The 23,184-nt window shown below is 37.9% G+C and overlaps 1 protein-coding gene across 1 annotated transcript; it reads left to right on the top strand.

The window, feature by feature from the left end:
- The first annotated feature begins 14,358 nt into the window (after nt 1-14,358).
- On the top strand, nt 14,359-15,075 carry LOC116266705 (uncharacterized). The gene has a single exon (XM_031648016.1). The coding sequence runs from the start codon at nt 14,359-14,361 to the stop codon at nt 15,073-15,075; it is 717 nt and encodes a 238-aa protein (XP_031503876.1).
- The last annotated feature ends 8,109 nt before the right edge of the window (nt 15,076-23,184 follow it).

Raw genomic sequence — 23,184 nt, 5'->3', positions numbered from 1 at the left:
GGCACTTGGGCATAAGTTTGATGTAAACATCCCAAATTGAAAAAGTGCCCAAGAGGCAACCCATTGGTGGTGGAAGAGATCTCTAGAGTAAAATGGTCTTAGCTTGTCTAGCATCTTAGTCTACCCATGACCTTTGGGGATATTTAAGAAGTTAAGAAACAGCATCTTTTGTGATGCTGATGCTAACATCAATTGGGAGATCACAAATGTCATTAGCAGATCCTCATGGTTTTCGTAGCATATGGAAGAGGTGTGTTGTTGGATGACTTTATCCATAAGCCTATACCCCTGGCCTTATTAGAGGTATTGGCATTTATTATGCAATCAGCCAATGGGATATGGTTTGTCGTTGTTGAATGCACATAGCATGAGATTTTTCTTTCTTCGAAGCAACACCTTCTTAGATACGTTGCATTTGGATGCTTAAGGAAAATGATCTAATGGAAAATCCCTCAGGTGCCAAACCTAGGTAAGTAGGGAACCCTTTTGCACTGTTTGGTAACCAATTTGGTCTCTTTTATGTGTGTCCCTCTCTATTCCTATCTCTTTATTGTTTTATCAATCAAAGGGTTACACTGGGATTGGCCCTTAAGTGAAGAAGTTGGAAAGTGTTCCTAACAATTGGCATGGGTTCCAAATTTTGTTTCTTTGACAATATCCAATGCAATCCCGTTCAGATAATATTGGATTTGGGGTTTAGGATCTAACTGAAACTAGTTTCAATTTTGCGATCCAAATTAATAAGAAACATAGATCAGATTTCTGTTGAAATATAGATTGGCGCATGACTTGGATCCATCTTCTTTATTGATCTGATGTAAACTTTTGGATCTGAGCATCTGGATTCTGGAACAACATCCAACTCATCCAGATTCTTGTGGACTAGGCTTTGGTATATGGTTTTATAGTCCAGGCCCATCAAAAGATCCAGCTTTTGCAATCTGGATCTGGTCATAAAGATTGGATTGGATAACGTCAATTTTTGGGTTCATGGATCAGATAGCCCAAATGCATTGGATGAAGTTATGGGTGATGCAGGGTTTAAGTCCAGATTAACTTATATGCTTGACCAATTCAATTAAGTGCTGGATCTATTTTCAGGATTCGCGATCAAGTTCCATTGCTTGTATACAGTAGGTTATTGGGAACAGATCGATATTCAATTGGTGGTGACCTGAACCAATGAGGTAATGTGCATAATTTATCCACATGTTTTGTTATGGATCATTGATTCTAAACCTAGTAACAGTTGAATCTGGATCCGAGTCATAAAGATTGGGTTTGAATCATTTGACTTCTACCTTCACCACCCCTTTAAACTCCTCCATGCTCGGTGCAAGCACAAGCACTGGGAATGGGTGTAGCTCCTCTTCCTTCACTTTACCCTTCAAAATCAAAGTGCAAATGTTCATCTGATAAGCAGTAATCAAAGTACAAAGGTACATCTGATGGATACGCAAGTCTTATATTAGAAGTCATTGAAATGTCCAACTTATGCTACTGTTCTTGGAAATTGACATAGCTTTGGGACTCCCGATATAGATCAGTGTAATTATGGCCCAAATTGGTCCAACTAGAGATACATTTAATAACTATGAGCAACAGTATTCTACCAAGCATTGTATTTACGCTTATGTGCTGAATCCATCACTGATTCACAATATAGTTTGAAATAATTTGATGCAAAGTTTCAATTAATTTAGATGGATTTCTTGTTCGTCCATTTTTAAAGAAAGTTCTGCCCCATGAAGAACAAGGCAGAAGGTGGAAACAAGTGTCAACTTATCGTTGGCAATTTGTCCCAGTTCCATAATTACTTTGAGATTACTGTTTTCATCAAACTTTTATCTGGATCGATCTGACTCAAACCAATGATTAGCATTTTAACCAGAGGATGATTTGCCTTTGTTATGGTGATCAGCTTTCTTTTTGTCTATGTTGATCCACTGTCACAAATATCACAAATTAATTGAGAAAGATGCATTAAATATGTGAAAAATAAGTCAGACGAATAAAACATCAATACAATGCATATTTTTTAAAAAATGTTAGAATGTAAAAAACAAAAACAAAACGTGAATTATACACGTTTTTTAAATATTTTTTATGAATTTATTATTTATTTTATTTTTTATATTTTTCAGGATTTTTTAAATGTTTTATTGTATTTTTTTTTATTTTCAAAATATTTCAGAGATATACAACTTTGCCGTGTTATCCTCGAGAAATTCATGTTCACCTCATGCTCTAATAATTTAATAATTTCAGATAAATGTAATAATATTAGGTAAATATATCATATTACACTGACATCATGTTCACCTCATGCTCTTATCCAGCATTACCAATCAACTTCAATTTGAAAATATACCAGCTATCAAGGTTATGTTAGTGCCGAACACTATTTTGCATGTGACTATGTATCAAATATATTGTTGTTTAGCAGGGGGTTATGGTCTACTCTTCAATTGAAGCTTGTAATGGATCCAATAAACCAGGCATTTTAGCATACTGAGAATTAAAGAGATTTTTTGTGCATTATGTTCTTTTCTCTAGTCCTTAGTGTTTTGCAAGCAGTTTCACAAGGCCTATTTTATTTCCTGACAATTGTGCAAGAGATATTTGTTGTTTTGGCTGATACATTTCACAAGATTAGTTTCAAATGCATGTTTTGGTTCTACATGGGACTAATTTTCTGGATGAACCAATTGTTTGTCTTCTTGTTTCAGTTTCCAATAAATTGAAGCATTTTATAGTAAGTTTTGTCCTATTATTATTTTCTTCTAAAACTATTTCTTGGAGCCTTGATTTTGGCTATAAGTACTCATTTTTTTCATCCAATACTCCATTTTTTGTTTTGTTTGTAGGTGATCAAGATCTTAGCTTTCTTCATGATCCATGAATTGGAATGGAATTTAGCAACTTATTTTGAGGTGAAGATTGCTTTATCTTTCTTTTTTGTTTTCTAATGACAGAAAAAATAGGAGCTTTCTGAGCAGGCCAAGATTTGCTTGCCCAAAAGGTTGATCATTTACTATGTCTCTACTAGTTATTTGTGTATAACGTGCAATATATTTCTATTTTATTTATGAAATTTTTCTTACTGTACCAGAGATGATATGTTCTTTCACATACCCCTTTCCATCATTCTTAAACTTTTTGACTGTTTGGATACAAGTATAGCTACTACCCTACATGAAAATGAGAGAATTAGAATTGTTTCTGGGAGAAATAAGATGCTAAGCTGCTAATATGAGAAAATTAGAATTGTTTCACCATACTAGTCTCTGGGATTAAATTTTCTAGATGTGTATGAACCTGCTATTTTTCTATTTATTTTCTCTTTTTCGACCAGAAATGGCTTGTGGAGCTTTTTGATAAGAAAGAAGCAGGCGTGCTCAAAGGACACTTATTTTCTACTATTTTTATGTAATTTTTTTATAATTTTGAATTGTATAAATAATATCTTTTATAGTACAATTACTTATTTCTATGTTCTCTCTCTCTCTCTACATACATATATATATAATAAAACAAAATGTAGAATAATTACAATGGCCATGAGTTTTTCCATAGCTAATGTACAAGTAACTGTGGCTGTTGCAAATAACGGTCAGAGCCAAAACCATGGCCAGTGGCCTAGGTACATCATGGCCGGTTGATAAAATAGCCAGTCACAAAAAACGTGTTTTTTAAAAGAAAAACAAATGGACATGATAAATAAACCTAGATTTTTTTTGCATTTTTTCCTTTTTCTTCATTTTTAAATTTTTTTAAACAGTTTTTTTTCATTTTTTAATTTTATTTGTTGCAAATCTACTTATTTGTTGATGTTTGTGTTTATAGTTTCTCACTTATTTTATTTTTTCTTAATTTGATTTGTTTTTTAATTTTTAAAAATTTGTTGTATTTTTCTTGTTTTTTCTCCTTTATTTTCAAGCTCACCGTATTGTAGCCGAGAAAAAACTCGTGGTTTAAAACTCAAGATGTTTTTTTGTGACTATGGTCAAAACCATGACAAAAAGTTAATAGCTACAAGGGTTTTTGCCAAAGTCAGCTTAGTTAACAGCCACAGGAAATGTCACGACTGAAAATACTTTCAGCTACAGTTTCAGGGTTTATTTCATGGAAGCTCTCTTACCGCTTCAACAATGACTTTTTGGTTTTGTAATCGGTCTCCTTTTTCTGTAGCTCTTGCTTTCTGGATCGCAATAATCAGGAACTGAAATGGGTATGTCTGCTTTACCGCAAGAGATGAAATTCTGCTTCATCATCTCAAACCACTCTATACAAGTCGCTTCACTTATGCGATGTCTAATCAAAGATGATCATTTTTGTCAGTTTCAGAGTTTGAAGAACTATTTCTGAATACCATTTTTGTATGAAAATTAGCGAAAAGTCTATCTTGGACTCCTGACATTTTCTAGAAAAAGATCTTTTTTAGCTGATTCCAGAGGAAATCTGTCACCGATGAAAACATGGGAAATGGTATTTGTGACAATGATGTTATCTAGTAATTCCAGCTACAAGTGCTTAATTAGTTTTTAGTTTTTCATTTCAGAATGGTCACTTATTTCCAGCCGAGTTTGATGTTGGAATTTTCAAGGCCTGTACAATTCTTTTTCCCTTTTAAATGTCTTTTTCATATGATTTACTTACTTCTTCACTCATCGGCAAGCATCTAGTTTCGTTTGTCGACTGTTTCATGGTTCCTGGCATCGTTGTTGATCCAACATGTGCCCAAACAAGCTCTGATAGGTCAGCTGTCATAATGCTGGATCAAGTTAATTATATTGTGAATATAAGTTTGTTCCACCATTTTTCCTTTATTTGGCTCTTTTTCCTTGTAATCCCCTGTACAAATTTATAAGCCATTTACTCTGCTACTTCTCCTCTTCTTTATTGCAAATTCTTCAGCTTGAGCCATTTACATTATTCATCCTTATTTTATTAAATTTGTTCATTGTGGTTCATTTATGAAGAAACATTGCCCTTGTAGTTATGATGGACAACGTGCTCAATTTCACAAATTAATGGATGGTTCCATAAAAGTCTTCTCTCAAAGCGGAGAAGAAACAAATTCAAGATCTCCATATTTGGTAAAGATAATCAAGGAGTCATCAAAACAAGCAGCAGAGACTTATATTTTGGATGGGGAGATGATAAGAAGTTTTTACAATTTGTCCTCTTCCCATCTGGTTGATAGAACAACTTGTGCTCCATGGATGTATTTGTACTTTTGTTGTTCCTCATTTAATTGTAGTGTTAAGGGGCTATTAGGCACCAGTAACGAATTGTTACTATCTAGTAAAACAGACTTAAAAATTGGGGCAGATTCATGGAACCATGTAAAGTAATGATGTATGAATCTACCCTAAATTTTAGGCAGAATCGCTGGACGGTAACAATCTGTTATTGGTGCCAAGTGGTCCCTAAAAGACTATGATTGAGACATTGGTGGCTTACACCTTTTCAAAGATGTAAGACTTTTTGCTAAATGGTTGAACTTCTGTTTGAAGTCTAAGCCAATGTAAACCCAAAATGAATCTGTCACTAAGGGCCATGGGGCAATTTAGTAACTTTCTTTTTCCTTTCACTTGATAAGAAGTCTTCTGGAAGGTAGAAGGCTTGCTGATGTAAGTTTGCGTTCCCTTATCACTTGATAAAAGTCGTCTAGAAGGTCGAATGCTGCTGCTGTAAGTTTGTATCACAAAAACTTTGACAGTAAAAGAATCAAATATTTTCATAAAGCAAACTGGAACAAAGATTGTTTGTAATAGATAAGTAGTCACAACACTCATGCTAAATAAGTAGTTATAGCACATTAGCTTGTTGAGATTATGTTATAGGTTTAATTAGATGTGTATTTTGAATCATGACAGTGGTGGCTCTTATAACAATCAAAAATTAAGATTTTCCATAAAATAAACCGGCATTGTATATGCATATAGTAAAACCAGTACCAAAATGGGAATATATATATGTATATATATATAATAAATGTATAAAGAGAGAGAGAGAGGGAGGGAGAAGGAGAGAGAGACATGTGTTTGAATTCTTGTGGTGGGGAGGTGTTGGATTGAGGTTGAGAGGTAAAGAGAAGCCTTCCACTTTTTATAGTATTTTCTTGAGTTGTAACAATATGCAGTTGAAAATGACCATGAGAGTGGCCTTTTCATTGAAGGATTGTTATACAAATCTATAGCATTTCTCATCTGACCATGAGAGTTTAGGTAAGTTGAGCTTGCCAAGCTTAAACTCAACTCGTTTACTTAACTTTAACCCGAACACGGCTCCTTTATTAGATGAGTTGAGCTTGATCCAAGTTTGACTAAGAAAGGTCAAGAGTGCACCAGAGTTGGCTCGACTCATTGAACTTCCATAATTGTGGTTAGGAATTAAAGCTGGTTTTGCCTCTTCATTTAATTGAACATCCCCGCTGTCACTGCAACCCCATTTCTCTGAAGAAGATACATCCCGGTTTTGCCATGGGTTGTCCAAGAAATGCTGCAATACTTCATGCAGTGAACAAATAAGACCATCTAAACTGAATAGGGATGCCTCAAATAACAAACCTGACATGAATTTAGTGAGCAAGTATGGTAAATGACTAAAATACCCTTAGTTAACAGTGAAAAAAAACTTTTTGTAAAAAGCAAAAATGAAAATGAAAAAAAGTAAAAAACTATAAATGACATTTCTTTTTAACAAATGACCAAAATGTCCTTCCATCCTTTACTAGGTAACATGTGCACGATGCACACAACTTTCTCTCTCGTGTAACAGTCACCTGGGCAGCGACTTTGGTATTTTTGTCTAAGAAAGAGGTACCAAACGCTTTGGTGTTGGACCCATAAGGATAGGGGCGGAGCTAGGAATTTTTCATGAGGCGGGCCAAATTAAAGTTTCAAATTTTTTTTATTAGGGATGAAATATCATTTTTCAAAATTTTTATATAGCATAAGTGAAATTTTTTAAAATTTACATGTAATATATATATATATATATATATATATATATTTTTTTTTTTTGAGGTTGGGCCAGGGCCCTTGTGAGCCGTACCATGTTTCCGCCTTGCATAAGGATGCTCCTATGCTAAGCTTGATTCAATTAACATGATAGCCATGAGAGCTTAATGGTTTTTATAAGCCCATCTGCAATCTGCTCTTCAAATGATGTTCGTCTCGCAACAATAGTGCCTTGAGCAACTTTGTCCCTAACAAAATGAACATTCACTTCAATGCGCTGTCTTCGATTATGAAAAAGTTGGACTAGCCGCTAAATATTTTGCCTTCACAATGTCACACTATATGGATGGTGGATTTTTTTTGTTCTTATTACAAGTTCAACTAGAAATATGTCTACCACGTTGCATATTCTGTTATGTGGGCCACTGCATGGCATTCGGCCCCGTCCGGATCGCCATACATATGAACTTCTTTGTTCTTGGGTGGTTTGAACTTTGAAGATTAGACAATGAACGGTAGCTTTTAAGAATCTTATTATTCTCTCGACAGCTCCCCATTGAGATTCTACAAGATCCTAATAAATTGGCTGAACCTTGTAATTACCCCTAAATTTTAAAGTTTCATATATATCTAGCGTCTTCACAATTATTTTCAACAATTTTGGGTCTCAAATACTTCAATTTATTGCAGTTTTGAATTTAAATATAAACTTCCGACCCAAGCCCCACCTCAGTCTAGGCTGATAATTCATGTCAAATCTAGATCTAAACCCAATCCAAAATCCAAAGTCAAGATCCAAGAACCAAACTTAGATCCAGATCTTGATCCAAATCCCAATTTTAGATTAAAAAATAGATCCCTAGATCCCAATTTGGATCTAAAACTGAGCTCTAGAACTAAAACTAAGCCTTAAATCCAAACTCAAAGTTTTAGATCCAAAGTAGAACTTTAGATCTAGACCCAAATCCAAATCCAAGTACCAGATCCAAAATCCTGCTCTAGATCCAAAACGAAGGTTAAAAACTCATATAAACTTGAGAATCAAAGTCAGGCCCAAATAGGAAAATAGATTCAGAAAATCGCCCAGAGATCTAGATTAGATAAAAAACAAAAAATCTGGATAAAAAAAAAAAATCAAACTCAAATGTTTGAAATCGTGCTGAAGAATCAATTCCCAACATCATTCGCAAGCTTGCCCTCACTTTTTAATTCTACTCAGCTTCGTAAAATCCAAATCTGGACGTACAATCCATATTTCAAGCTTAAGCACCTACCCAATCCATGATCCAACCTTTGACATGGGTCTTGGACCCTCCCATTTAAGGAATTAGGTCTGGATCGAAAACGTACCTGGAATCATAAAAAATGGAGTCAGACCCGTTTTATAAAAGGAATATTATACCTCTTAAATGTATTACATATTTTTTGTTGTTAAACTTTTATTTTTTTAGGGTGGGACCTGCCTGGGGATGGCAGAAGGGCAAAGGCCACCCTTAATTTGCCTCCTTATGCAATGTTTTGGCAGCGCTTGGTGCGCTGCCTAGAGCACTTGTTGTGCTACTAAGTGCTCTGGCCTAGGGTGCATGGTGCTATCGAGTGCTAAGGTTGAGAGTGCACGGCAGCACCAAGCACAACGCACAGTCATGTGCACCCAGAACAGGGCCTACTACATTAACAATCTCCTTTTTTGGTAAAAATTGGCCCCAAGAAAGCGGTTTTGCTCCTCCTGGGTGGGCTTTATCCCTTCCAACCCCCTCCAAACGATGTTTCCAGAGCTAAGGGCAAATCTCCATATGTCAAAACCTATAAAGCAAAATAAAAATAAAATAAATTCAAAAAATTTAAAATTCATAAGAAATCTTGACAAATTAAAAACTTTCAAATGCTGAATTTTATCTTTTTTTTTTTGATAAATACCCCCACATCTTCATCATTGGGAATGAGCTAGCATTTGGGGAACTCCTTGAGCCCTCTAACTAAGAGCTTTGAAGTCCTTTTTATCTCTCTTCCTTCATCTATTCTTCTCTCCCACTTTCAACATTTTTTCATCTTCAAACTTGGGATTCTCCTTTTCCAACCTTCATCTTCAATGAGTAGAAAGGGCAAATCTCCATATGTCAAATGTTGACCTTTTTCCTACATTCTTAAGGTTTCCAAACGCCACATTATTAGCAATTGTTGAAAAAATTGGTGTTTTGAAAGTTTAGTAAGTAAAAAGTTCGATAATTAATATTTTTTTCTGTTATAACTATGACTGAGTTTCCAAATTGATGGGCTTCCTTGAAACTTTTGGTGGCCGATCAATTCAGAGTTTATATTTAGTGTCTTAGCTCTTCTTATTACTTTCGAACAAGTCCCTATTTTACTTGCAGCAGTGAAGTCTTTTTGCTTTAGTGAAACAAAACGTGATCAGATTGGAGCTTCCTATCGTCAATTTTCAAGGTCATGTACATTTCGCATCGTCCAGACTTTGCATATGACATCTAACAATAAGAGATGGCATGAATAAATATGACATTCTTAATGACTTCTGTCAAATTTTCGCTCCTTCCTTCGACTGTTTAAATTTACATGCTTTGAGCAATGTTGGTTAGCTGATTACTAAGCCAAATAAGAAGTGAAATAGGATTTATCAAAGAGAAATAGCATTTCTACTGTTAACAGCCTCTGCCAGTAGTTCGTTGAAAATTTATAATCTACTATTTTTAAATACAAAATCTGCCCTATACACACAGACACACACACACACATGTACATACACACATACATATATGATAAGAGTTTTTAATTTTGATTATCTACCAAAGTTTCTCATTAGCTATCTCCATTGTATGACACTTGCAGGCCAGTAGGGAATGATTTGAGGGGTTTGTATCTTTTGTTATTTATTGTCTTTCTGGAGTCCTGGGATTGGGGTTGGGAATAGGGATGTTAATGTCTCAGATTCAAATAGGATACATCTTGAACTATATCTGCTTTTTTGGATATTCACTTATCCATATTCAAATTCTGATTTGAATACAAACAATGGATCTAAAATCCAATATCACAATCTGAATCCGAATTTTGAATCAATTCTGGCTGATTTTCAAAATGTAAGAGCATTTGAGTATAAGATTTTTATTTAGAACTAAATCCAATCCATAACTGAATCTGAATCCGAATCCAGTTGGATATATATGTACATCCAAATCTGAATCAGGATCCAATCAGATGTCATTTCTTAATCCCCAATCCGCTCCAATTGCTTAATTGGATGTTAAATTTTTTTCCATATCCGATATTTTTTGAACTGGTTTGGTTGGATATCCAATTAAATCAGATACATTGACAAATGACAACCCTAATTTGGTCGGAATTGTCTCTATATGACCTTTCAGCTATGATTGACCACATCCATTCAATGACAAATTCTAAAGTTCTCTTTGGTGAACTTTCATAGGTTATTTTTTCATTTTAATTCTCCATGTTTTCTAACTTGATTTTGTTTAGCACTCAAAATAATCTTATTAGATCATTTTCTTGGAACTATAATGGCTTGAGCAGCCTTTACTCGGCCAAAGATATGAGAGATGGTGATATGGCCACTACAAGAATACCCGTTACCTCTGACGGAGCTTTTTGTCACCACCAACAGGGCTGGGTGAAGCTACGTACATCGTAACTTGCCTCTGCATACGCCAATATAACAGTATGTAACTGTTTCATATAACTGTCCCAAATATTAGGCAGAAGTTATGTAATATTATGTTACAAAATTCCATGAATCTGTCCTAAATATTATGGCAGATAAGTATAACAATAATATCCAGTTGTGATTACCAGACGACCCCTAGTTCATGCTTTCACCTGGATAAAATGTTTAAGATGCTTATGTCAACACATTTAAATGATATTTTGATTCTGTTTTTTTTTTTTTTGGAGCTAGATGCTGGTTGGTTGTTGTCTTGCATCAGCTACTTATCTTCCACAGGTATATATGATTGTAATATTTTTAAAATCTCATGTGAAATAATTGCTTATTTGTGTGCTTTCACTTGTGTAAGTAATGTTGATCTTATTTTTCTTGTGAATTAAATATTTGAGTACTGGTTATGCTATAAGTCGCCTAAGAAATTATTGTCAAATAATATGCTTTTTTGCTCCTTCAGTCTTACGTAGAAATTAATCTCTCTTTTTGTGCAGTTTAACTGCTAACCTGTATCTGTGTGTTTTGGCTTGTTTCTTTTTGTGTGCTTTTGAGGGTTGAGTCAATTCTTGGCAAACATCACTGTGAATATCAGCATTAATCTGCTGATCTTTCTCCATTGCACAGATTGATTTTGCTTAACAAATGCAAGGAACCTAATCCCCAGCAAGCTGTTCATGCAACAATTCTGCTTTTGACTAAGAAGGTAAGACAATCAAGTGACAGAGAGCATTTCTTTCACTTTTGTTCTGAGAAATTTGGTGGTGATTCTGCCGTCGACTGCTGAATGTTTGTTTCCTGGTCCTAATCAAGCAGCAACAGGATGCATTATTTGCCTCAAATTAATCCCAAAGTTCTTTCCTGAATTCAAAAGTTCCAGCATAACCGAGCAACCATTTGTAAACTAGGTACTATGCATAACTAATAAACTTGGTTGAACAGTTAAATTTCCATAGAATAGATTTTTGATCCATGCAAATGCCAACGAAATTCTATTTTTATATTAGTTTTTGAATTTTGGAGAAACGTAAATGGTAGTCAAGGCTATAACTAGCTGCCTAATATATCAACAAACAAGGAACCCAACTAAAGATTAGAGCTTCTTTAATGTGATGTTAGGTGTGGTAGTCCGGTCAAAGAACACCAAAGAAGAACTCGATAGCCAATTACTCCTCAAAGCAAATATATATTCATATGGCAAGTCGGTGTAGAGTTAATCAATTGGTGGTTTCTTCTCAAGAGGGTGTGGCAAAGAAAGATGGGTGGAAGGAATTGAAGATCTATCATTATGTCAGGAGTTAATAAAGGAGAGACCCAGATCAAAAGCAGAACCAGAATTGGGGGATAACAAGTTTCGGTTTCTCCATATGCAGATGGAAGTTGAAAAGGAATGTTAGACCAAGAATGATTGGAATGCAGAGATTGATTTACAGGAGACCAGCTGGTGAGTGACTTAGAAGACAGAGCCGGAGATGAAGAATCAATTGATAACAAAAAGAATCGAAGGAGAGAACCGTGAGTCCTCATCGGGTTTGATTCTTTCTCCACCATTAAAAAATAATTTTCAGGATTCTTGTTGTTTGGATGGAATGAAAACTAGGAAAGAAATGACTGGTTTCAAAGGGTTCACAGTGAGGACGAACTCAGGGTAGTTTTTAGAAGGGGAGAATGGAAACTGGGTGGAAGAGTGATGGCTGCAAGCAGATGGGATCCAAGATGCTCCTTATCGATTGAGGAGAATATGGGAGTGCCAATCTGGATTAGGGTTCCTAAATTGCCAGTATTTTTATGGAATCGATGCACATTCCAAGCTATTGCCAGAGCTCTATAGGGAGAACCGATGGAAGAGGGAGGAATTGTTCTTCAAGAAATCAACTATGTGAGTAATATTAAATTTTCCTCCCATTGCAAAGCAAATATATACTCATATGACAAGTCTGTGTAGATGATTCTGTTTCCTCCCTAATAGACCCAAATTCTGTTTCCTCCCTCTTTCCTCCGCTGGAGAAGCTCTTTTGCCGTCTTAAATCAAAGAAGAAACCAAAGCCTTTGAACAGAAGCAAATATGACTGCCTGAGTTTGTGATTCAGTGAAGGGTTGAGAGAACCAGCTGTTGAGCTGAACCTATAGGCTGAGAACAAGAGCTGCCGAGAGGAGATTTGCAACGGGCTCATCACTAACATCTGCAGCAGAGAAATTCAGTCGACCCTGAGAAATTCCGGTGATAGGGGTTGCTGCCGGAGTACAGGAAGAATCCAGCGAGAAAGGTGCCCTCCCCCGACTTCCTTTCCCATCGTTCTCTGGAATAGTTTGCTGGAGACAAAGGTGTATCACGCAGCAGAGAGGAAAGCTGGCGCTGCAAAAGATTATTCCAGTTCCAGGTGTCTGAAGGACCTCTCTACAAAAGCTTGGATTTTTTTGGAAAAGCTCGTTTTGCTCTGATAACATGAGAAAACTTATTCAGAGGAAGCGCGAAAGATAAAGCTGGAGAGAACTTGTTTTTATTAATTCCTTTGAACAACATATATATAGTACAAAAAAAAGTTATCACTTACAAGATTTTTGGTATACAAGATCATGATAATACACAATTTCTTGAAAAATTGAGAGTACTAAAAAAATATTTGTCACTTACATTTACATGATCAACAATTTTTGGAGTGGATGAAGGATTACAAAAAGGAAGGTTATAACGGAACAAATCTGCCATGTCTCACTTTTAAGTAATTTCAGTTGATATCAAGATCCTCAATGTCTTCCTTAATTCTTGTCTTTTCATTGACATCAAGATCCTCAACGTCTTCAGCAATATTCTTATTTTGAATATCCGTAAAACCACGTTTTGCTGATTTACTCTTATCATTTCTATCCCAATCCATTAACCACCTAAAATGTAGTCTGCATAACAATAACAGATCTTGATAAGAGATCTGATCCCTTTTTTTTTTTACACTTTGTTTATCATGCAGGATTTGCAAGATTATTCTACCAAAAATAGTCTGGCCTGCACTCTATATATTGAGAATCCATCTTCTCTCAAGAACATCAAAGAAAAAATAAAGAGAGAGCTCGATAGCAACTTAGTAGACGAGCAAAACCAACAGGCCTCAATGATTAGCAGCAAGGACTGTTCCAACTAGATGAACAAGGCTCACCTTAGAGATGTGAGAGAGAAGCTCTGATGGGAGAGCAGGCTGGGGCATCGCGTGGGGAAGGGAAAGCTTGGAGGGGAACCCCCGGTGCTCACCAGGGGGATGGAAATCAAGGAGAGAGAAGCTCTGACGGGAGAAGATTAGGGCATCAAGTGGGAAAGGGAAAGCTCGCTGGGGAGATGGGAATCGGCGGACTGATGGATCTTGACAATAGGGGTGAGTTGCCAGACCTGGGGATCATGGATGGAGCAACCCAAAGGAGCGAAGCAAAGTGTGACAACTCCAACCTGCACGGAATGGAAGAAGATAGCGGTGACAAGGATATGCAGCAGGGCGACGGTGATGCTCCAACCACCCCTCAAGTGAGGAAGTTAAAAGGGTGGGCAGGTGTAGCCAGGAGTCGGATTTTCAGGAGTGCCCAGAGGCGACTGTGGACAGATCTGGGGATGAACCCACGGTGGTCTTCCCTACTGAGGCGTACCAGAAAATGGAGCAGCAATATCTGTTTGCGGTACTAGCTGGCTTTTAAGGAGGTAGAATGAGCACGGGCATGGACTACAGGTATGTTTTCCAGGTCCTGCGTAAGCTTTGGATTAATGTAAACAGTCCAACATTTTCTGTTATTGGGAGTGGGAGATTCTTGGTGCGGGTGAGTTCTGAGGAAGAGCTCAGAGAGGTAGTGTACAGAAAATGGGTAGTTGGGGGTCGGCTTCTGATTACCAATCATTGGAAGCCAGGTATAGAATTACGCCAGAATGAAAAGGAAGATATCCCTTTGTGGATTCATCTTCCTCAACTTCCAGTTTTGTTTAGGAATTCGTATAGCTTTAAAGCTATTGCTAGGGGGATGGGTGCCTCCTTCATTAGAGCAGATGAATGCACGATGCACAGGGACAAACTAGGTTTCGCTCGGGTGTGCATGGATGTTCCGCTTGATTTCAGAACGGTGCCCAAAATCATCATTGAAGCCAAGGGAAACAGGACATCTCAACAAGTGTTATATGAATCTAGGGTTCATTACTGCTGTGTTTGTGGCACTACTTCACATTACGAGGGTGCATGTAAGAATAAGGGTAAAGCAGAAACGTCAGGGGCTGAGGAGCAAGTTTGGAGTAAAGTTCTGGTCATTAAGAAACAAAGAGATGGGATGCAGAAAAATGACTCTGGCAGAAGGGACACACAAGGAAATAGATTTGCCTCACTTGGGAGTCAGCTTGAGAATGATGCAGGGAATGGTAAGCAGACTGACCCAGGTCTGAGAACTTAGCTGGCTTATGATATTGGAGATAGGGGCTTAAAGCAGGAAAAGGTAGAGAGAGAGGGTAGCCAGGTGAGGAAAAACTTTAATAAAGGAGGGACGACAGGGGGGAGGGACTCTTCACAGAGCATGCCAGAGGAAGGAAAGACTGAAAACGCTGATGAAGGGATTCCCTACCCTTTCCTTTGTCTACAACAGACTGCCACTAACAGCTTGGATGATCGTGTACCTCCAATCAAATTCATGTTCGCAGCCGGGGCTAAGGATTCTTACTTCGGCAAGGAGAAGGATGATAGTTTGAATATGAAGGAAGGCACTGATCAGGGTTCTGACCTTGTGAGCAGCCACATTGAAGTAGTTGATGCTAGGCAGACGGGGACGAGAAAATCAACCAGGTTTGCCAGCAAGGGAAGAAAGGTCGCCCACCAGCCACTGTGATTAGTTTGGAAGATGCAATTGTTCACCGATATAATGGGTCCAAGAAGCGGAAAAAGGTGGCTGACAATATGAATCAGGCACGTATAAACCTTCCAAATGTGGAAGATAATGAAGAGAATGCTAGTGGCAGGGCTCTCGGAATTGAGGGAGCAAGGGTAAAGGCTATCAACATTTTAAATCATGAAAGTATTTAGCTGGAACATTAGAGGCCTTGCGAAGAGGCCTGCACGGCAAGAATTAAGTCTGATTCTCAATAAGTTTAATCCTTTTGTTGGGTTTGTTCTTGATTCGATGATTACCAATCATAGGATGAAGATAATTATGGAAAGATACCACAACTATAGATTTGTGTCTAACGTTGAAGGTACTGACGGTGAGGTGAGAATATTATATGTTTTGAAAGAGGAGGAAATGGAAGCTACTTCTCTGGTTGTTGATCATAATTGGGTTGGTGTTTCTTTTCGTAGACTGGCAAATGACAAAGTCTTTGTAGTTTTTGGTGTGTACCTGCCTCCTAGGTTTGGGGAAAGGCTGCAAAGCCTTTACAAACTAGAGGCCCTTGTTTCTAGAGTCAAAGGACCGGTTATGTTAATTGGTGAATTCAATGCCATGCTCAACAGCTGAAATAACTCGGGTTCCGCTCCGTTACCTGCTTCCTGCCTATCTTTCAGTCACTTTGTTTATGCTTGCAGGTTAAAGGAGGTTGAAGATAGTAACAAGAGGTTTACGTGGTCGAACCATAGACAAAGGCAAGACTTAGTGTAGTGCAAGCTGGATTGGTGCATGGTTAACCATGACTGAGAAGGCAGGCTTAAGGTCCAGACGTCAGCCACATCCGACCAAAGTGTGCTTCTATATCAGTCCAAGGACATTAATGATGATACATGGGGTCAGAAGCCGTTTAGATTCTTTAAGCCTTGGTTGATGGACAGGGAAGGTAAGGTGGTGATGCTTGAAGCTTGGAGACGTGAGGCTCGGGGGTGCCCAATGATGCGCCTCCTTCTTAAGCTTAATCACCTGCATAAGGCTCTTCTACATTGGAACAGACATTCTTTTGGTAATTTTAGTGACAACATCACCACCCTTCAAAGCCGGCTAGAGGAATGCAGGGAGCATATGGAACAAGGGGTGGAAGGTGCGATTGATGAGGAACACAGAGTGAGGAAGCAACTATGTCAGGCCCTTCTCATGGAAGAGGTAATGTGGAAACCAAGATCGTGTACTCATTGGCTTGCGGAGGGGGATAAGAACACCTCCTTTTCCCATGAGATGGCTAAGTCTAGGCAAGCTAAACGAAAGATTAGAAGTATAGAGTATGATAACACTGAATATGTACAGAGTAGAAAGATTCTTGAAGTGTGCACTGCTTATTTTCGCAGGGTAGGGTGTTAGATACAGATGAAGCGCAAGGAATGTTATTTGAGGGAGTTGATAGTATACCTACAGGAACCTCACACCACTTCAGCACACACTTGACCCACTTGTAGGGCTATATAGGAGTCGAGTCAAAATTAAGCTCGTTCAGCTTGGCTTGAGCTTGTGTTTAGCATTACAAGGTCAGCTTGAACTCAATTTGATAGACCAAGCCACACCTCGAGTATGACTCTTTTAAGTTCGCTTACCAACTCCCCATTTGACCTAATTTCTTTCTTTGGTTTTAATCTCTATCACCTGAGTGCGGGGTGTGGGTGCGGTTGCCGATGTGGGTGTGGGTGCCGGAGCGACACATTATAAAAAATTTAAGTGCGGCGGTGTGGTAAGGGTATTTTATTATTATTATTTTTATTAATTTACTATATATATAACAGAATAATTATGCATATATTGTTATTATAATTAAGTTATCAATGTACATAACATACTTGAATAATTGTATTGCATACTAAAATATCACAACAACATATATTATATAAGTCATTTAGTAATATGGCTTTCTAATTGGGCTCGGGTATGAGTTGGAGCCGTGCCCATGTCCGGTGCGCACCCAACTCGATGTGACTCGGGTGTGGCAGTAAAATAGAAGAGTCCGGGTGACTTAGGTTTTAAGTTTGAAAATTTCAAAAGATCACCTAGCTCATCGTCCTTGGCCTCAGCCAGGACCAGTAGCGTAGCCACATTGTGGCTGGTGTGAAATCTTAAATATTTAATGCTTTATATATATATATATATATATATATATATATATATATATTCACCAGATTTGAGTTTGCTTAAACAAGTGCCCCTCCATTCAATTTCTTTTGACTCCATCGGAGCTCAGCCAACTCTCGAAGGCGACTAATGTCGATTTGGGCATCAACAACATATCTATTGAAACTCCAGCATCACCGCGGGAGTTAAAGGGCTTGGACCCATATGGCGGGGTTGGTTAGCATCGACTTGGCCTACACTTGGCTCGTCGGCACTATCCCGGCTTCCGTGGCTCGCCTGTGCAACCTGACCTACCTGTCCCTAAACCACAACAGGCTCACTAGGGCCATACCATCTGGACTCGGTGGGCTTCCCTTGATTCACGACCTCGACTTCAGCTACAACCGGCTCAGCGGGCAGGTGCCGTTCTGGAAGGAGGTGGTGGAGTGGTTGGGCCCCAAGCTCAAGCTCACTGGAAACGATGGCCTGTGTCTCGGCTCGGAGATCGTCAGCACTGGCATCGTCAGGGTGGACGTCAATGGCTGCATCTCTGACAACGTCGATGGCTCAGTGGTGAGCTCGAGCGGGTCGAGTCTCAGATTGGATTCTTGGTACGGGCTCCGGGCCTGCTGCCTGCTAACCTCCTCACGTTATGACACTAGTGTCCTTTTCCACTGCTTTTTCTTATTATCTTTTTGTCTTCCGTAAAGAACATGAACAAAGTGTACATTTTTCGCGTTTTGAGTATACAAGATGAGTCTGTTTTCACTTTTCATCTTCAATTGAGTAATTAGACACAATTTGAGATTCTGTGTTCACTTCTTTTGATTATATGTCTATATATATATATATATGTATATATGTATATATATATATGTATATATGTATATATGTATATATATATATATGTATATATATATATATATATATATATATATATATATATATATATATATATATATATATAGAAAGATAGAGAGAGAGAGAGATTGCATATTATAGAGGCCAATAGAGAGATCTACCTCGTTCAACGGGTCTGTTCAATTTAGAGCAGGGGATGGTTTCCGGGACTTGTCTAGATAATAAAAGGACGTTCTGAGCTACGTGGAATCAGTATCGTCCGACGAAGGAGTTCTGTACTTGATAGACTCCGTTTTGTACTGTTTGTGACCGATTCGGTACACTGATCTGCGTTGAATACCGAAAGAGGGTTGTTTGAATTGGGAAGGGCGGTTCCCCACAGTTTTTTTTGTTGCTCACGGAACAACTCTCTGACTTGCGCAAAAGGTTTTGTCGGTACGGATGAACAAAGAAAAAGGGAATTGTAGTCAAACACGGCACCTTTGGGCCCGTGGAACCATATGTGGAGTTGGAACACGCTCTCTGCAAAGAGTGGATACAGAGGGACCACTGAACTAATCCCTTTCATCCCCTTTGTTTTGCTTATTGTGGATCCTGTATCTCGGACTGTTTTACTTCGATACGAACGATATGCTTACAACAATGCATGCAATGGCCATCTGACGTGTTGATCAAAATACTCTCTATTACGTGTTCTTGTTTAGAATATATAAAAAAAACAAAATTTTATATGTAAATTTTAAAAATTTTAAAATAACCAATATAAAAAAATATGTAAAATCGTATTTCAACTGCGGTTCGACCCTTGCCTATATACAATTGCAAAAAGCAAGCAAGATTAATCTTGATACTTCCACTTTCTAATCGCGCTCAAATGTTTGATATTTACCATTTGTGGTGCATCTAATTTCTTCGAGTCTATGCATCACTTTGTTTTGTATTAATTCGAGATTATACATCTTGTTGACCTAAAGCAAGGTACAATTTCTTGAAAATAATTAAATGGGGAATTAAGCTGGAATTTATGCCTGGTAGAATTTTCTAGTTGCGTTTTGATTCTTAAGCACGTTTCTTGGAATGATTTTGATACATGATCAGTTGCTTCTAGAAAGGGGGATGTATCAACATGCATATGTTGGTCAACCTAAGTTATGCCTCTAAACTACAAAAAAAACTCAAGAAAATGTGAAGTTATAGAGAAATTAGTCATTTACATGATTGAGTTAAAAGTTGAGATACATGAATTAAAGGAACTTTTAGGGGTTATTTGGCTGTAGGGATGCTTTATAAGCATCCCATGAATCTACCCAAAAATTGAGGCAGATTCATGTAACAATAATTCAAGGTTCTATATCCTTCTAAATAAGGGTGAACAATGAGCCAAGCAACTTGAACTCGGTTCGTTAAAGCTCGGCTCAAACTCGAGTTCAAGCTAGCTTTTCTACTCAATGAGCCGGGCTTTACTTGATCATTTAGCTTATGTTATCGAGCCAAGTTCGAGTTTATTTAGGCTCGCTTATCCAACTTGGCTCGTTAGCATGAGAAACCGATATTTATTGTTTTACTTTTCCTCATTGGTTTGTCATTTTTCCTTTTTTTTTTCTCTCTCTTCACTATCTTCCTCTTCCATCCTCCGATGCCATATTGCCATCGTCATTCGCTCAGTTCGCTGCAGCTAAGGCCTCCGCTCAGTAAGGGTTCTTCACTTTCCATTGACGTGTTTTCTTAGCAACGATCGCCTCTGCTCGCCATCGCCATGGACTGCTTGGTCTTCATTGCTCCCAGTCACCATCAAGGTCGTCTGGTTGCCGTTCGCCATGTTCCCCAGAATAGCAGGGACCTATTCATCTCATCGCTTCTGCAATAGCAGGTGGGCGTCACAATGAAAGTAAAACTAAACATGACACTATGCAGGAAACCATTAAAGCAGAAAACAATTGCCCAACTCAACAAAACTAAATAATCAAACTAGATCAAAAAAGGATCCTACTGAATACAAATCAAACCAATGACCTTAACCACTGGACATGTGCAATAGCTAACTAAAGGATCTATTTAACTAATCTGACACTAACGTGATACAAGAGAAACTGAGCATTATGCTCGTCTAAAACCATGCAGGACCTGAGGACATAAAACCCAAAACCCACACAACTTCGATGAATAGAACCATTCAAAAATGTCATAGTTCAAAATGGACTACAAAATTGATTGGTCCTTTTGAAAAGAGATAAGAAGTGATCCATGACAGACTCAACCCTAAGTCTGCATTATGTTGAAGACACTCGGTTTAAGATGGAATAATGGGCCAGGCTTAATCACTTATCCAAAATGATATGCATCTCTTGAGACAAAGAAATTAAATTCATCACACTCAACATGAGATGACTAGGTTCGAGGAGTTTCATCTATTCCATGAATGGACTAATGGTTTGGTAATGGAATGGCCAACATCTTTCAAGGCCAAAGGGGATTGGGAATGAAATGACAAACATAGTTCAAGACCGAAGGAGACTGGTTAGTTCCTCCTATGACTAGAGATGTCAAGTTTTAGTTTGAAATAGTTAAAAAATGATCAATTTAACTAATAAGCATGAGTGCTCGTGTTGACCATAGGACCGCACTTCTACCAAAGATTTTCACATTCAATTCGTGCGAGTTCAGCCTTCATGCCTTTCTTGGCAAACACCTTTTACTTTGTTTTCCTCTTTTTTTATTTCTTTCTCTTCCATTCAGCGTTTGCCTTTAATTTTTTTTTCTTGATTTTTTTTTTAGGCCGACCTTCACCTTTGAGGGAATACCTCACCACCCCAAAAGCTACTATGAAGCTCCACCACTTTGGTGGTCATGTGTAACTTTGTCATGTATCCAATCTACTTCATCTTGCGGGTTTTCGATGAGCCAAAGGTTCATAAGTCGTTATCATCGCGGTATAGGCATAAATCACCTATATGCCTACCCGGTACTCTTGATTACTGACCCAAAGGAATGACTATACAAGCCCCGAGCCAATCTCTCAACTCTCATTTTGCTACTTACCAAGATCTTACAAAGCATTTTGGCTTCTCTCTCAAGATATCTTCCTGCTCAATCCTTATAAATGCTTGATTACCAGAGTCAATAGCATTTCCTAGTCTCAACTTTCTCAACTTCACATGACCTTTCCTTACTGCTCATATTCAAGATCTTTTCAATTTTCCTCTTCCATTGTTTGACAACAAAAATTTGAAATTTTATCCTTCTGCTCAAGGAGGTACTAAGACTAAAGAAAAGCCACATCATTGTGTGAGAAGACACTTTTAAAATGTTTTTAAGCAAAACCGAAAATTATCACTTTCACAAAAATTCTTAACATCAAATGGTATATCACCAAGAGGAAGGAATTCTACTTTAAAGAAGTGGGTGAATGCAAAATAGCATAGGTTGGTTGGGTAGAAAAATGAATTGCACCAACTCTCCTAGGGACTTCTATATGAAAGGTTGGTTTAATAGTGATGATTTTCCATAAATGTTTTGAGTCCTCAACTGATTGAAAGTTTTACAAATGGTTTAGGTTAAGCTCTTATCTTTCCCCAAAGAAAGCCCGGGATAAATCAATCCTATGTGGTGGATTGTGTAAAATCATCAAGTGCATGATAATGACAACTATAGGATTGGACTCTGTTAGACTCTAAATGTACAACTATCCGGCAAAGTTGATCAGTCTTGTGCCCTGGTTACATGAGGACTTTGCAAAATATGTTCTTGACCACAAACTAATAAAGCATTAGCAGAAAACATCCAAACACAATGTCGTCATACATGGAGGTGTCATGGACTTGACTTTATTTATGTCATCTACCTACTTCTTACCATGACCTTATGCTGCCCTTTGCATGATACGTTGACTTGCTTCCTGTTTGAGATATCTATGAAACGCCTGAACCAAGCTACACCACTTAGAGAACTGATTTTCATTCGTTGACTACAAATGATAACCCTAGAGTTTAGCTTCTACCCTGGGAAACATGACCAAGCAATGAGGTGAATCTCAAAACTCTTGAATCCAGGTCAGAGAAAAAAAATGATTAAGCTAACAACTGAGGAAACTGTTTCACCTGAAACAAACATAGACTTCCAAAATTTCCTATCCACAGCAACAACATACAACACTAACGTTCTTGACAAGCATGACAACTTAATTGAAATGAAGGCACCATACTTTATAAACACAGAAATCCCTGAAGAGACCTCCAGTCCATGTTAGTTGATGAAATCAGAACTACATGCAACCGATCCACCTGATGCCTACAACTGAAACCTGACCAAATTGTGGCACTAAAAATCTCCCAATACATGACCTAAACCCGAAGTCAAGAGAAGCAGCAAAACAAGGTACTCGATCAGCAATCATGAAGTGGATTGGGGAAAATACCTGCAGATACTATGATATAAGTCTTCCCCATACAGTCGATGATTCCAAATTAGGCGTCCTTTTCATCGAACTATTATTCCATGTTGATGGCACTGTATCCAATTTCTCCGATGCAGAACCCATAACCCACAATAAGCAAAACGAAAAAAGGATTACTGAAGGCCGGTTTTCACATTTATCCTTCTCCCAAATGGCACAAGTAGAACTCGGGATATATACCGGGTGAAGGAGGTGGCACCGTTACCGGTTTGTCGACGACCGCATCTGGAATGGAA

Source organism: Nymphaea colorata, chromosome 13, assembly GCF_008831285.2.
Source record: "Nymphaea colorata isolate Beijing-Zhang1983 chromosome 13, ASM883128v2, whole genome shotgun sequence".
NCBI lineage: Eukaryota > Viridiplantae > Streptophyta > Magnoliopsida > Nymphaeales > Nymphaeaceae > Nymphaea > Nymphaea colorata.
Note: the sequence above shows the minus strand (reverse complement) of the source record. Positions and strands in the feature narration are given on the sequence as shown.

Coding starts and splice junctions, on each gene's coding strand:
- LOC116266705 (XM_031648016.1), top strand. CDS start 14,359: ATGGACTACAGGTATGTTTTCCAGGTCCTGCGTAAGCTTTGGATTAAT.